The 16,574-nt window shown below is 48.8% G+C and overlaps 1 protein-coding gene across 5 annotated transcripts in view; it reads left to right on the plus strand.

Annotated features, from left to right (window-relative positions):
* Rap1gap2 (RAP1 GTPase activating protein 2) overlaps positions 1–16,574 on the plus strand; it is a 189,078-nt gene that overhangs the window by 16,351 nt on the left and 156,153 nt on the right. For 4 of the 5 annotated variants that reach the window (XM_051180021.1, XM_051180019.1, XM_051180016.1 and 1 more), the window contains exon 2: positions 5,463–5,498. In XM_051180021.1, the coding sequence (XP_051035978.1) occupies positions 5,476–5,498 (23 nt within the window). In that variant the 5' untranslated portion in view covers positions 5,463–5,475. Of the gene's footprint in view, positions 1–5,462; positions 5,499–14,720; positions 14,753–16,574 lie in introns of those variants that run through there. The other variant, XM_051180022.1, reaches the window with a different exon arrangement.

Raw genomic sequence — 16,574 nt, forward strand, 5'->3', positions numbered from 1 at the left:
CCACTTTTGCTCCATTCAGCCCTGCATCCAGCCCTTAGCTTATCCTCTGAGACACTTTTTGCTGCTGAGCTTCTGTCTGTCTCCCTAGAGGCTGAAGGATGGCCTGAAGTCAAAGGCTGGTCTCCCCCTACCAGCTGCATGCAACTCAGCTGTGCGTGCGGCCCAGTGGCTTTCCTTGTCAGTTTCTGTTCAGCTGCTGGGGGCCCAGGGAATTGTTACACTGAGGGAGGGTGTCTGGGGTCCTGGCTGGAATGACGGCTGGCACTGGAGATGGTGGTGACAGGAAGGTTGGGGAGACACAGAAGGAGTATGAGGAGAGGGCTTTGTTTCCCTGGTCAGTGACTAACTCCTGGCTTGCCTTTTCCTTTCCCTTTCCCTCTTTCCGAGAGCACTTTACCATGCATCTTCTTTCAGGAAAGGATTCTGGATACTCTGTGTTTGGCAGCTGGGACAGTGAAGATAAGAGGGTGTTAGGGTGGCAGTGTGATGCCTGCACACAGGCCATGCCCAATGCTGGGGGAAGGACTATCGTCCTGATGGTGGGTCTGGGTTTGACTCCCACAGTCTGCTTCCTGCTCTGGGAGGGATGTGTGAAGCTGGGCTAGGATCCCTGCTAGCCAGCGCCTAGGTAGTGGGATCTTGTTTTCTCAGACCTGAGAGGGCCTGTCATCAGAGAGCTCACTTTGCAAGGCTTAGTCTGTGTTTTAATTTAGCCTCTCTCTCTCTCTCCCTCTCTCTCTGTGCTTGTGTGTGTGTGGGGGGGCATGCGTGCATGAGTGTGTGTGTGTGTGTGTGTGTGCAGGTACATGTGTATGAGCGTCATTCCTTAAGCACCGTTCACCATTTATTTGTTAATTTGTTTATCCATTTCTACAGTTTTCAGTCTTTGAGTCCTTTCCACAGAGAAGTGCACCACAATAGCAAATCAAGTCACCACAAAATCTCTGCTCCTTTACTTACCCATTGTCCACTCTCCTGTTCCCTTTTGTGCGGGCACCAGCCCTTGTCCTTGCAGCCTCCTGGACCTTCTTTGTTCTGCTCCCACACCCCTTTCCCTGCATTCCTGAGCTCCTGTTCTCCCCAGGCAGGCTGTATCTTGCCAGTCTCTGTCTAGGCTCACTTTTCTTTAATCCAAGGAATCATGAATCCCGCTGAAGCCAGTTGTCTGGCCACCACTCAAATGGGTTTTGAATCCAAATACAAAGAAGACATCTGGTGCCGCCTTGTGCACTTTGGCTAGTTTGCCCCGGATTCTGACTTAGGTACTGCTGCCTTCCTAGGGTGAAATAGATAGTTGGTCACAAATTTCCTAGTCTGGTAGGTTCTGTGTCATTCATGATGGTGGTTCAAGAAGCCAAGCAGAAGAGCCCACTCATCTGTTTATGTTTGAGACAAGGTCTCTCACTGGTACTGATGAACCTAGACTGTCTGGCCAGAGAGCCCCGGACTCCTCCCTTCTCTACCTCCCCAGCCCTGGCCTTAATAGTGTGTGCCCCCACCCTTGGCTGTTTTGTTTTGTTTTAATGTGCTTTCTGGGGCTTTATTGTTTTATTTTTTAAAGATGTATTTATTTTTAATGTATATTGGTGTTTTGTCTTCGTGTATGTCTATGTGAAGATGCCAGATCCCCTGGAACTGGAGTTATGGGCAGTTGTGAGCTGCCGTGTGAGTGCTGGGAATTGAATTGGGGTTCTTTGGAAGAACAGCAAGTGCTCTTAACTGCTGAGCCATCTCTCCAGCCCCATGAGGCATTAATTAATGTCTTAAACTTGTAAAGCAGACAATTTACTGACTGAACTTTCTTCACAGCCTTTAGCATTTTTATTTATTTATTTTTGTCCAGCACTAGCTAGTAGGTCTGTGCTCAAGAGCCTCCAAGGAAAAGTGGCTGATGGTTTAAACCTGGTCAGGTGACGTAGAGGACACAAGTGTGTCAAAGAAAGCAGTGGGGGAAGGGACCTAGTATGTCCAAGGGACTCTATGTGCTAGCCACATTGTCTACTAAACTGGGTTCTGGAATGACAAGCCATCCTCTATCTTAAGGACCCCTGGGACATCAGACATGCTCCGCAGATGCTGGTGGAAAAATTGGGATGTTTCGGATACAATGATGGGTTGAGACCCATTGAGACTACAGGGGTGTCAAGGAGTTTTCGTAGGGTTGAAAGTGGGAAAAGAGGGCTAGACTGTAGTGTGGCAATCATCTGGGCACAGCTGTCAGTTAGGAGGGGATGCTCAGATGGTTGGGGCTACAGACTCCTGGAGCCCAGGTCCTCCCAGACAGTGAAGATCATCATCTCAGATGGAGTTTCAAAAGCTCCATTGCTGTCAAGGTAGGGAGCCAGTGGCATCGAGGCAGACATGGTGAAGTGAGTGGATGCTTATGGGGAGAGAGGAGCTGGGGACTTGGCTTCCTGAAGGGGACAACCCCAACCCCACAGCCCTGCCCAAACCACAAGCTCCCAGGGCCACGCTCTAGCATGGGAACCCTGGTGGGCAGGCTGCTGGGTGGGAGAGATGTGGGGTTAGGGACCAGGAAGGTTTTCTGTGGTGAGGAGTCCCATCTGCCCAGGCAGAGGTTGGGAGGGCACACAGGCGGACAAGGGCTTAGAGCTGCCTCCACCTCAACTACTGGGGAGCTCTGAGAGCACGTGGTTTTCCTGGGTCTCCCTGGATCTCACTGTCCCCATGTGTCAGTGGGGACCTCCTGCCATAGCACAGGACTGCTAGAAGAATTAAGAGAAGATAGAGGCTATATGGGCTGTGGTCACGGGTTACCATTGGGTAGCTCTGGCTATGAGCATGCTAGCAGAGTGAGGGGGTTCTGACTACTGGATAAATACGGGGCCGTGTTGGGTTTAATAGGCAAGGAGCAGTGTCTGCCTTCAGGGTGTAGACCTAAGGAAAGAGCCTGGGTAAGGCTTGAGGAAGCACCTGAGAGGGACATAGGCCACACACCCTGAACGAGCTGGCTCTGCTGTTAGGGACTGAGACAGGTGGTGCTGGAGGAGTATCAGAGAGAGGGGGTCCTGTTCTCCATTGAGGGGCTCTAACACAGCCCCGAGCTTAATGCCAACTGGGGATGTCTGGACAGCCATGCCCTTGCCATGTGGACCCCTCTCCTTTCTCCTTTTTTTCCTGAGACTCTGCCTATGGGAGGGAACTGAGCTGGCTGGCTGGGTCCTGAATGATCTTTCCAGGTGCCAAGTGTCTTAGAGGGGGTGGTGAGTTAAGTGATAATGACACTGATGGTGGTGGAGACACTGATAGTGATGGTTGACAGTGATAGTGATGGCGAGGCTTAGTTGACACTGGTAGTGACGGTGGTGGCATTGAAGGTAGCGGTGACTCTGGGCTGACACTGGTATTGATGGCGACACCGATGAAGGTTGGTCATGATGGTGCCATGGGTTAGTGACGGTTACAACACTGATTGTGGTGGTGACTTGGGTGATGATGACACCATTAGTGGTGGTAGTGACACTGGTTGTGATGGGGACAGTAGGCAATGATGGCATTGTTGGCGGTGGTGGTGACGCTGGTGTGATATGAAATGCTGATGATGATTCCAGTAGTGAATGTGGTTACTCTTGCTATGAAGGTTTAGATGCTGACGACTGTTGGTGATGACAATGTCAGCGATAATGGTAACACTGGCTATGATGTGACAGTGGGTAGTGATGACAGTGTTAGTGAGGGTAATGACACTGGCTATGAAAGTGACACAGGCGGTGATGACTATTAGTGATGGTGGTGGCACTAGTCACAATGGTGACATGGGTGACATGACCTGCGATCAATAAAAGACAGGGAGAACACTGCCCACTGTTTCTCTGATGGGGACAGGAACCTCCCTTTCCAGCCATAAGGGCTGGCATATGTGGGGGTAAAAATAGAACCTCACACACTGCCTCCTTTGCCAGAGAAGGTGGTGCAGGCAGGGGCGGGGAGTACTGCTGCGAGCCTGCGGGCGAGTGTGCTCTTCCCTGCTCCAGTTTGAACCACCCTGCCGCTCTCCTTGGGAGTCTGCTGTTGGCTTCTGTCCCGGGGTGGGGCCTGCCTGGTGGATGGATGAGCATCTCATGGAGCAGGAGAGCTCCTGTCGCTGAGTTGCTTGTATCCCCTGTGGCATATACACAGAAGGTTGAAGGCTCTAGAGCAGCGTTTCTCAACCTGCGGGTTGCAGCCCCTTTGGTAAACATCTCTCTCCAAAAATATTTGCATTACAACTCATAACAGTAGGAAAATTATAGCTACAAAATATCAACAAAAATAATTTTTTTGGCTGGAGTGGGGGGGGTCACCACAACATAAGGAACTGTATTAAATGGTCACAACATTAGAAAGGTTGAGAACCATTGCTCTAGAGAGAGTTCACCTCTATGAAGCCTAGTTTCAATCTCTGTAATGCAGAGAATTCTGGTCCCTTTCTTTTCCAGTTTCATTTCTGTTGCTGTGACAAAAACCTGGCAAAGGCAACGTTAGGGGAGAAAGGATCAACAAGAGAAGTCAAGGCAGGGACTTGAAGACAGGCCTGTTTGCTAGTGCACACGGCATTGTCTCTGACCAAGGAGCACAACTCACAGTCAAGGAACACAGCCAGAGCCATGAAGTATGCTGGGGCTGTCAGGCTTAGGCATGCACGTGTGTGTGTGTGTGTGTGTGTGTGTGTGTGTGTGTGTGCACATGTCATGCGTGTGCATGTGCGCATGTGTGTGTATGCACGTGTGTGTCGAAAGTTGTTTTAATTCTTTTTTGTTTTATTATTTCTAATTATCTGTATGTGCCTGTGTGGGGTATGTGTGTGTGTGCACACGTGTGAATGTAAGTTGTTTTAATTCTTTTTTGTTTTATTATTTTTAATTATATGTATATTTTTAATTATATGTATATGTCCCTGTGTGGGGTGTGTGCATATGAAAGTAGGCTAGGAGTGTTGGATATTCCTGGAGCTGAAGGCACAGGAGGTTGTGAGCCCCGTAATGTGGGTGCTGGGAATTGAACTTGGGTCCTCTGAAAGAACAGTGCGTGTGTTTAACTGTTGAGCCAGCTTTCCAGTCCTTTCTTATACAGTTTAGGACTACCTACTTAGGTAATGGTGCTGTCCACAGTAGGCTGGAACCTTCTATATTAATTATCAGTCAGAGATAATCTCCCACAGACATGGTGCTATCCACAGTAGGCTGGAACCTTCTATATCAATTATCAGAGACAATCTCCCACAGACATGCTCACAGACCGCTCCGATCTATGCAATTCCTCAACTGAGATGGACAGGTTGACAGTTAACAGCCACCCAGGAAGCTTCCCATAGGGGTATGTGTGGCTCAACCCTTGTGGAACTCAGATTTTCATTCCTGGACTGGAAGAAATATTGTCTTGTGGCAGCTTTCCCTGTAGGACAGATGTAGTATGGAGCCTGCATCCCCACACTGACTGAAGCCTTTGTTTTCTCTTGCCAGGATCGACAAGACCATGCTGGCCGGCCTGAAGGTCAAGTGAGTAGCCCTTTCCAATTCTTTAGAGGTCGGAGATGATAAAGGCTGGAGTCCCTGTTATGAAGTAACAAATCCTTGCACCCTGGGACTTGTTCTGTCCATGTTGTGTGTGACAGTTGGCTGCTGTGTACTGTCAGATTCCAGGCTTGGTTGAAGGTGCTTCTGCACTGGGTGGGCCTCTTGAGTCCGGGATGTCCAGAGAAAGTCAGAGGCTCGAGTGATAGCAGCAGGAACAAGCATGGTTGGAATGTGACTAGTGGGTGTGGCTTTCAGGCTGCACACTCACTGAAAGAAATAAGTATTTTCTGTTATTTGAAATTTTATGTGATGCCTCAATCTCAAGAGAGCACCTCTTTGACATTTTCTATCTATTTGAAAAACTATGGCACATTGTTGTAGGGCCTCCTTTTTATATTATCATTGTTTCACTCTGTGTGTGGGTGTCTGGCCTGCACGCTTGTCTGTGCACCATGTGTGTGCCTGTTGCCTGCAGACATTAGAGCTGCGGACAGCTGTGAGCCATTATGCGGGTGCTGGAAATCAAACCGGGGTCCTCTGGAAGAGCATAAGTGCTCTAAACCACGGAGCCATCTCTCCATCCCCTAGAACCTTTTAAAACACTGTTGGTATGTGTGTGGGGTCAATTGACCATCAAGTCCTCTGTTACTGACTGGCTGCCGTGTTAAGCCCAGCCTGGGGGCTCTCTGAGGCCTCCACACCACAAGCTCAGGCCTGGGAACTGTAGCTTAGATCTGACACATGGCTGCTGGTCTCTGTGGGAAGGGTGAGCAGAGGCCCCTTTGCCTTGAAACTGCTGTCTTCCCTTTCCTCACCCCCTTCAATCTGTTCCCCTTTCTGTTCTGTAGACTATTTGGTCATTATCCCAATGCCTTCTCTCTTGACTTACCCAACTTTAAGAACCTTCCATGTGTGCCTCTCTTGGGCCTGCTCCAACTGAATGAGTTGAAAAGATGGAAAATTCTAGAAGGAAAAAAAATTAATAACTAGTGAAGATACTTTTCTGCCACATGTGAATTAGTTTGTGTATGAAAATTTATGCAAGGGTTCAGCGGGCATGCACAAAGCCCTGGGTTCACTTAGCAGATCTCTCTCTCTCTCTCTCTCTCTCTCTCTCTCTCTCTCTCTCTCTCTCATGAGTTGCCCCATTTCAAAGGTGGCTCCTCTTGTTGTCCCTGCTCCAAATCAGCTAAAGTCAGTCATCTGGTTGCCAGTGTTGACTTTCCTGGGTACAGTCAGACTTGAAGATTGGTGTGCAAGGGGGTCAGAGTAGAAGGTCTTCCTTCCACTCAGTTGAAAGGTGAGGGGTTGGGGAGGAGGGGATGGTAAGCACAGCTTGGAGAGAGATTTTAGTTTCCCCATAGAGTTGAGGGCAGAAATGCCCACAGAGCATCCTTGGTTTCCAAAGCTGCTCTCAAACTGGGGCAGGATCATGGGGCCTCTGTCCAGCATGGCATGTATACCAGTGTGGCCCAGTTAGGGCAGGTTGTCTAGGCAGTACACTGAACTCTTCATTTCCTTTTGTTTTGTTGTATTTTGTTTGTGGTCCTAGGAATTAAACTCAGGAGTTTGTGCATGCTAGGCAAGTTCTCTCCCACTGAGCTCTATCCAGCCCTCTTTTTAATTTTTTATTTTGTAGGGGTGGGGGCACATGCCATGGCACTTGTGTGACAGTCAGAGGACAACTTGCTGCGGTCAGTTCTCTCCTTTTGCCATGTGGATTCCAGGCATTGAACTTGGGTCATCAGGCTTGGCAGCAAGTGCCTTTACCCTTGAGACATCTTAATGGCCCTGTTTTTACTTTAGAAAATATTTTTACTTGTGCGTGCGTGTGTGCGTGTGTTTGTATACCCATGTTCAGAGTCCAGAAGGAGGCATAGGATCTCTTGGTACTGGAGTTACAAGGGTTGTGATCTGCCCATTGTGAGTACTGGGAATTGAACCCAGGTCCTCTAGAAGTACTCTTATCCATTGTGCCATCTCTCCAGACTTGTTCTTTTTACTTTGTAAAATGTGACACAGTGTTCAGATTGGCCTTGTATTACATTATCTTTTGCTGGGGAGTTGTGGACAAGATGTCTGTTCACCCCAGGTAGGGTACCAATGACAGATCAAAGAAATGACTTTGTGCAAGTGTAGCTTGGTGGACCAATGACTTGAGTTGGGGTGACTCACAAGAGCTTGGCTGAGGGGTTACCTACAAGAGTATGAACAACTTACTGGTCACTATGCCACCTAATGAAGGTCTTCACTTAGCATTGTTAACTGCTTATTTTCCCTTTAGGGGAAGGGCTTGTAAGAGCTTTCATGTACTGGTAAATCCTTCATTTCCTCCTGCACCCTTTCTGCCTTTTACAAGGGAGTACTTTTTGCCCAGTCTTGTCTTGTGTGGATAACGAGAGATGCTTTGATAGCAATGGTCATGTTATGCCTAGAGGACACAGAGAGAGAGAGCATCTTGAGTCTGTAATCTTTCTGGCTCAGCCTCTCCAGCAGCTGGGATTAGGGGCCTACACCTTTACCTTCTGGCAACATGACTGGCCATTTCAGAGCGTTCAGGGGGTGTATCTTCATATTGAATGGGGTTTGAGGTGTTAAGCAGGGTTGCTAAAAGACACGGAGTAGTGAAGTGTTTTTAGGGTGCTGCCTTGAGCCACTTAATGCAACTACAACAGTGGTTTATAGAATCCCTGTTTCTTTTAAGCAGAATTATTTGTAACCTGTAAAGGAGCTGGGTATAGGGTGGTGTGAAAAGGTGTGGGGGGGGGATGGGACAGTGCTGAGAGGTGGGTCTAGTGGGGGGGTCTCTGAATATTTGGGGGATAGTTAGAGTGCGGGCATAGGGGACATGGCATGGAGATGGTGGTGTCCTGCAAGAGGTGTAGGACTGAGTTTCTAATTTTAAGGTCTGTTGACTCCAGGAAACCAACACTTTACACTGGATGTGGTGGCACACATCTGTAATCCCATCACGTAGGAGAGAGACACTGGGAGAGCTGGACTTGAGGGGCAAGTTCCAGAGCTCAAGGTCATCCTTGGCTATTGCCTAGGATACAGGAGACCCAGCTTCAAAAAAGAAAACGAACAACAAAGCAAAGAGTTCTGTGTGTGGTCTGGTTAGGCTAAAGTTGGGAACTGATCCCACCCACTATGCCTTAAGGAAACCTAAGAGAAGCTCAGGAGGGATTGGACCCGGTGCTGGAGATCTAGGGAAGTTCAAGTATAAATCTAAAAGAGAAGAACAAAGTTGGGGGCTGAAGAGACGGCTCAGCAGTTAAGAGCACTGGCTGCTCTTCCGGAGGACCTGGGTTCAATTCCCAATACCCACATGGCAGCTCACAGCTGTCTGTAACTCCTGTTCCAGGGGATCTGACACCCTCACACAGACACACATTTGGACAACACAACAATGTACATAAAATACAAACAAATAAATTATATATGCATATGTATATATTATATACACACACACAAACTAAAAAAAAAGCAAAGTTGGAAGATTGTACTTCTGATATTAAAATTTACCACAAAGCTATCACTGGCACAATATTAATACAATCTAGTACTATAGATCAATGTAATAGAATTCTGAGTTCAGCAATAAATCTTTACATATATGGTCAGGTGATTTTTTTTTAAGCAAGACTGCGACAATTTAATAGAAAATTTAAAAAAGCGATATTTTATTTATTTATTTATGTATTTATTTTGAGACCGGAGTTTCTCTGTGTAGCTCCAGCTGTCTTGGAACTCCCTCTGTAGACCAGGCTAGCCTTGAACTCAGATTTGCCTGCCTGTGCCTCCCAAGTGCTGGGAGTAAAGGTGTGTGCCACCTGCATATGCATTTTCCTGCATATATGTATGTGTATTATGTATATTCATGGCTCCTGCGGAGACCAGAAGAAGGCACTGGATTCCCTGGAACTGGAGTTAGAGATGTGAACCACCATGTGGACGCTGGAAACTGAACCTGGGTCCTCTACGAGAGCAACAAGTGCTCTTAATTATGAAGCCACCTTTTCTGCCCCTAATAATGAAAAATTTAAGAAGGAAATCACAATGAGATATACTGCATGTCCCCTGCAATGGCAATTATCTTCGACATCATAATCAAATACAATGATTGGAACTTCCATGGCAGACATGTAAAATGGAGCAACTGCTCTGGGAAACAATCTGACTGTTCCCCAGGAGGTGAACGCATAGAGTCCTGGCCAGTAATCAGTATTCTCAGATACACATGGAAGGGGAATGAGAACAAGGTTGTGTAAAACCCTGTGCACGCTGGGCATGGGGGGCGCACACCTTTGATCTCAGCACTGGGGAGGCAGAGCAGGTGGATCTCTGTGAGTTGGAGGCCAGCCTGGTCTACAGAGCGAGTTCCAGGAGAGGTTCCAAATCTACACAGAGAAACAAAACAAAACAAAAAACCCTGCACACATGGCAGCATTGTTAATGATAACCTCAAGGGGAAAACACCTGAATGTCTCCCAGCAGTTAACTAGGAGAAAGATGAAATAAGAGCAAGCTGCATAAAAAGAGTCAGACACCCTTTTTCACTCACATGATGTGTCTGAATTAGACAAGTGCCTGGAAATGCGGAGTAAGTTAATGGTTTCTGAGGGCTTGGGGATCTGAAGGAGGGAGAGTAAAATTTACAAGATAATAGGCTTCTAGACTATGAATGGATAGTGTGACAATGGCAGTGGTAATGGTGACGCAAGTATGTGACTGTCCCGAGAGACGTTGATTTGTACTTAAGTGGTGTATAGAATTTGCCTCAATAAAGCCTACTTTTGTTTTCATTTTGAGACAGGGTCTCATGCAGGCCAGTCTGGCCTCAAACTCCCTTTGTAGACAGAGCTGGCTTTGAACTCCTGATCCTCTTGCCTTCACCTCCCGGGATTACAGCCATTTGTCACATACCCTGCTTTATCAATTATGCATTTTAAAAGGAGAATCTAATTACCCCAGCCCTTGTCAGTTTATAGTCATGCTCCAGATTGGGTGAGAGATGCTACTTCTGCAGGTGGTGGCTTGTTTGTTCTCAGAGAAGAAAGAAAGACACCACAAGAGGTCGGAACCAGTCCCTACTTGCTTTGGAACTAAAACTATCTGATCTTGTCCTCTTCCTTTAGTTGGCAATGCAGGTCCTATTTGACTCTGAAGATATGCTTTGGGCTGTGTGTCTGCTCACTGTTAGGCCATGCTGCAGGGGTTCCTGCAGGGCCTAAGACTTTTCTGCCTCTGCTGCTGAAGCATCTTTCCTTCCACAGCCAGCTCTCTCGTATGCAGCAGACACTCCTGGCCTGTGGTCTGTGTGCCTTGATTTCCTCTGCTCATTCCCCAGGGACCTGTTGTCACTGACACTAAGGTAGTACTGGAGGTGTCCCTGAGGCACTTAGTTCTGAAGATGAGGTCTGCCCCATCAGCCTTGAGCACTGAGATTTTATCACCTGCTGTCCAGAGGCTCCACAGTCACCATGCGGAGAAGGGACCATTAGTTCTGGCATTTGAGAGCCAGAAAGATAGACACTTGGAGAGGTTGGGAATCTTGTTCATGGTATTTAGTCAGAAAGGCATGAAGGTGGAGTTTGAATCCAGGTTTGTATTTTGTTCCATGAGGGTAGACTGAAGGTTTTCAGCCCATATCTCCAGATCAGGGGTCAACCTCACAGCACTGATCTCCTGGTGCCCACTCCCTGATGGATGCCGAGACCGAGAGGGGCCTATGGTGCCTGCATGAGGAGGGCTCCTAGAGGCAAGGACGTAACTGTAGTTGGAGATATGAGGACCATGGGGCCACACAGGAACATGGACAGGGGCTGGCAGTAGTACCATGCAGGAGAATTGTGTATTGGCAGGCCCAGGTTCTAAACCCCAGCTAACAAAAAGGCAAGTCGCTAACCTCTTTGTGTCTGTAAAATGGGAGAGCAGGGTCAGCAAATGGCTTGCTTCTTTCTAGTTTTAGCATACCAGCCACATGCATGACTTATGCCCTTCCTTTTGTGTCAATGCTGGGGACCAAATCCAGGACCTTGTACTCGCAGGACAAGTTCTCAGTCATTAAGCCACATTCCTGTCTTGGCTTATATCTTCTTGTATTTTTCTTTTCTTTCTTTTTTTTTTTTTTTTTTGAGGGGGGTGGGGGTGGAGGACCAGAATGATGGCAGGTACTCCCTGCTGAACAAATAAATATGCATGTTTTAAAGGCTGCAGCCTTCATCTCTGGATGTCCAAGACTGGACATTGGGCAGGCACAAAAGGGGGTTCTCGGTATAGATTCACTGGATGATGATATTGCCGGCCATATGCTTAGCCATGCTTATCCCATCACAAAGAAATAGAATCAAGCAGAAGTAAAAGGCAGAGAGGCAGGTGGAGGGATGCAGGTGGGGGAGGAGACACAGAGAATGGATACAGGTAAGGTGGTCAGTGTGTAGGAGTCCCCTATCTTTGGCCTGCTGTGGGGGAGCTGGCTTTGGACAGAGGTATAATAACTGAATCATAGTCAGCCCAGTTTTCCCCTGAGGAAGTCCCAAGAAGGAGCACGCCCCCCCCCCCCCCGTGTGTGTGTGTGTGTGTGTGTGTGTGTGTGCGCGCGCGCGCGCGTGCTGTCTGCCTGTCTGTCTGATGCATGGCTCCAGTCACCTGAGATGACTGTAGTGCTTAGGGACAGCCACAGGGACCAAATGAACATGAGCATGGTTCAGGACACATCATCTCCACTGCTGGCAAATGCCTAAATCTGAGTCTATTACCTGGTAGGAAAAAGAATCTGATTGGGGACTGGAGGGAGGGCCCAGCAGTTAGGAGCATTGGCTGTTCTTCCAGATGACCTTAGTTTAGTTCCCAGCACCCACATCCCTAGCTCCAGTTCCAAGGCATCCAGTGCCTTCTTTTGGCCTCCTCAGGCATCCTTAGGCACCAGACACATGGAATGTACATATATACATGCTGGCAACACATATTTTTACATAGAGTAAAAATAAATTAATCTTCTAAAAGAGAGTCCACCTGTGTAATTGATGGCTCATTATTGGTCCCTAGAAATGACATCTGTGACAGACAGAGAGCATGTGATAGGCCAAGTGCAAATTTGTCCTTGGATTTCTTCCTCAGGGGAGGGAAGAAGAGGCCTGACTTGAGCCAAGTATGCTATGGTTTGATCATAGGCAGCCATTGCTATTCTGAGTGGATGATTTAAGCAGCCCAGGGTTCAAATTCTATTAGAAACAAGGTGGTCACACAAGCAGGAACAGCTGTGTGTCAACGCAGCTCCCCTTGGCCACCGGGACCCCTGAGAGCAGCCACTATAGACACTGTGCAGGACGGGCACACCACCTCTAGGAAGTGCCATTTCTTGATTTGTCACAGCCCTTCAACCCCCACTTTATTTTTTGGAGACAGGGTCTCACCATGTGGCCTGGCTGGACTGAAACTTACCATGGGCCAGTCTGGCTTGAGATCACAGATTTGCCTGTCTCTGCTTCCTGAGTGCTGGGATTAAAGATGTGCACTGCTGTACCCAGTTTTGTTTACTCCCTCACAAAGCCTTTCACTGCCAGTCTGTAAGAGCAGTGTACAATCTAGGTGATTATCTCTGCAGACATCTGCTTTCTTGATGACAGCCAGTCACGATGTCATCAGAGGAGAGAGCTGGTGGAGTCAGGACTCACTGTCCAGCCTTTCCAGAGAACCCATTTCTCTGCAGTAGACCATCAATCCCTACTTAATGCTCTTTTCGGGGTTCAAGGGCCATGATAAACAGTTCATTTCTCCACTGGCTGGCAGGTCTTTATTTATTGTGGATCACGAGAGTCTTTAGGTCATCACAAAGATGTTCTAGAACTTTCTGCAGTTGACTCATCGTAGTTCCAGTCCTATACACCTAGAACAAGCCCAAAGACCGTGGAGAGCTCTACGTTATGTGGGGAGAAGATTGAATCAGTTCAACCAACATCTATTTGGCACCTACATTCCAAATCCACTGCCAGGCCAGGGATGGTGAAGGGATGAGAATAGGGCTGGGAAGGCAGTCTGCTCTTGGTAGCTGTCAGTCCCACAGGGAGAGTGCACACAGTTGCCATGGGATGTAACAAGGGTTCCCACTTGCCCCTTCTGGAGACCTGGGGATGTCCTGGGGTGTCTCTAAGGGTGTGTGAGGTCAGTGGTCCAGTGGCGGAAGAGAGGCTTGGTGCTGCATCACTGCCTCAAGAAGGCACTGAGGTGTGAGGCAGCGTGGGTGGGAGGACCTGGGAGCTGTTGTTCTTGCCAGACAAGAGATGGGCTGGGAGGGGCCTGGTTGGGTTGCCTGCAGGAGTGTGTCTGGGGTGTGGGAGAGTTTGGGCAGAATGAGAGGGCTTCCAGAAAGGGTAAGAGTGGTCAGGTTCAGATACTTCACAGGCTGCAGACCTGAGTAGGGTGGTAGGACTAGAGAGAGTGAGCTCTGGGTGGATGTGGGTCCCTTTTGTGGAGATGGGGAACTCAGGAATTGGGTTGGTTTCAGGGAGATCATAGAGCCTGTTTCTGAAACCCTGGTTCTCTTTCTATTCTTTACCTTTGTTGTTCGGGACCCTGGAGTTTGTACATGCCACTACTAGAAGGGAATAGAGAAGGAGAGTGTGGAGGGGTGTGTCACCGGGAACAAAGGGTAGTTCCCTCTCTGTGGCCCTTCAGGAACAATGGGGTTGTCTTTGCTCTGGCCCCCAACCTAACTCAGCTTCAGTGGGTGAGCTCCTGGTGAACTCCTTGTGCCTGGGAGCTGGCGCCCTGAGCTTGCAGGGAGCCAGAGGGGAGTTCATCTGTTTCTATGCCCAGTGTCAGGACCTGGGTCACTGATTTCTTCAGGATGGGCCCCAAGCCTGGATAGTGCTGGCACCTGTGCATGCATGTGTGTGTGTGTTTTTGTGTGTATGTTTACTCATGCAAGTGGACACAGCTTAGAGGGCCCATGTGGGTGCCTGTGTGGTGCCTTTTTTGGCTTTAGCAAGTTCCTATGGTAACCATGAACATGTCTGTTTTGGGATCTGAGTCTGGGGCGGTGTGAGTGGCTACCAGGAGAAGTAAGGCAGGCGGGTGCTTAGCTAGCATTTGGGCTGTGCCCTGATTTCATTGCTAGGCACTGGGGATGTACCTGGAGGTTCCTTTTGCTAGGTGGAGGGTTCTGCAAACTCCAGGGCCCTGTGTGCTCCTAGTCTCATCCTGACTGGTTGCATCATGCCCAGGAAGCTCTGGTAAGTCCATATTCTGACTTATGGGCAGATGAACAGCTTTGAGACTTGCTCAGGGCTGGTGAGTGTCGATGGGCATTAGATTCCATGGGCTGGAGCTCTTCTGAGGTGGGTGCAGGGCAGAAAAAAAAAAAGGCTCAGCTTAATCCCTAGATCCCAGGGATGGTGTCTTCCATGTGGCTAGTGGGGCCATGGAGTGGAATGGGCATAGCTAACTGTGTTAGTGAGGGATTCAAGGACGTGGGTGCAGGATGGTGGAATGGCTCTCCTGTGGTCTGTCAGTCTGGGTTCAGCTCTCCCTGCAGCCTTCTTTACCCTGCACACTTTCTGGAAGCCTTGTGCTATGCTGCTTGGGGTTCTTGACAGGTCTTGCAGGCCCTCAGCTCTGCCCAGGCCCGTTGGGAAGCTCTGGATGCTATGGGAAGAGCAGGAAGAAGGTGAACATTCTGTGTTTTATCTGAACTATCTGGATCATCCTGGGAGGCAGAGCCCAGAGCACCATTCCTGGGAGTTCTGGGAGGAGAAGGGAAGCCATCAGGATAGATCTGCAGGGTCCCAGAGGCTGAGGTTCCTCTGCCTCTGAAGCTGCTTCTGTAGCTGAAGCTTGGTTGTCTTCATGTACCTTTTAAGAATGCCTAGTTTATTGGAATATAGTTCTGCTGGCTCACTGCTGTTTATTATTTCATTTGGGATCTCTGAAACTCCCATTGCATAACCATACTCTTCCCCCTCCTCCTCCTCCTCCTCCTCAACAAAGCTCCCCAGGGCTTCCCAGGGCTCAGAAGGCTCCCCTTGTGGCTTAACTCTCATCTCTTGGCCAACCAGCCTGGACCCTCTACTGTATAGGGTTTCTCAGGGCCTGCCCTGGGCTTTGTTTGGAGTTTTCTAGTCTGTCTGCATGAGCCCCACAGATATGAGGCAGGAGCTTGCTAAGTTGTCCAGGCTGGCCTTGAACTTGCCATCCCCTTGCTGCAGCCTCTGGAGAGGATGGTCTTACAGGCCTTGCTCTCCTCACTGTTGCAGGAGCTGCTTCAAAGCCACTGGAGATCTGGAGTTTGGGCAGAGTCTTGACAACTAACTTAAGAAAGCAGCTGGACAGGCCTTGGGTCACCTGCGGGTGACCTTGGCCTCGACGTGCCGTTGTTCCCTAGTCTGCTCAGTTCTCTGGGGCTGATTCCCCAGTCTCTATCCTCAGGTCCCCTTTCCCCTTCACAGCTCTTGCCCCTCACTGACCGCTTGATCGTTTGTTTCCGGCTCTGTTCCCAGACTGGCTCCCTCCTAATTAACCTTTTCTCTCTCATATGTAATGCTTCCTCTTTCTTCGGGCTGAGAAACCTCTGACTCATGTAGGGCTGGTCCTCCTGCCTCCTAATTCAGGCCCATTATCTCCTGCCCAGACAGTGATGGAAGCTCCAGAGATAATCTCCTCCCCCTCCCCTCTGCCAGTGTGACTAAGTCCTCATCTCAGAAGCCACTCTAACTGTCCTGCTCTGGGGAGTCAGATGCAAACGTGCACATAGACTCTGTTAGTGCTGAGCCAATAGGGGTTTGTCCTCAGAAGCTGTTGTGGGGTCAGTCTCTATCTCTATGGTGGGGCTGGTAGTTATGACTGTGTAGGTCTTGTGGGGACTTCTCTCTTTGGAATGGTCACCAACTGTCTTAGGTCCACAACCAACAGTAAGATCCCTGCTTTCTTTTCACAAGGCCGTGGGCTCCAGATGTCTGTGCATCTGGTAACCATAAAGAATTCTGAGCACCAGCCAGATATGGTGGTACAAGCTTGTAATCCCAGCACTCAGAGGCTGAAGCAGGAGGATCTCATGTT

This window comes from Phodopus roborovskii, unplaced genomic scaffold, assembly GCF_943737965.1.
Source record: "Phodopus roborovskii unplaced genomic scaffold, PHOROB, whole genome shotgun sequence".
Classification (NCBI taxonomy): Eukaryota; Metazoa; Chordata; class Mammalia; order Rodentia; family Cricetidae; genus Phodopus; species Phodopus roborovskii.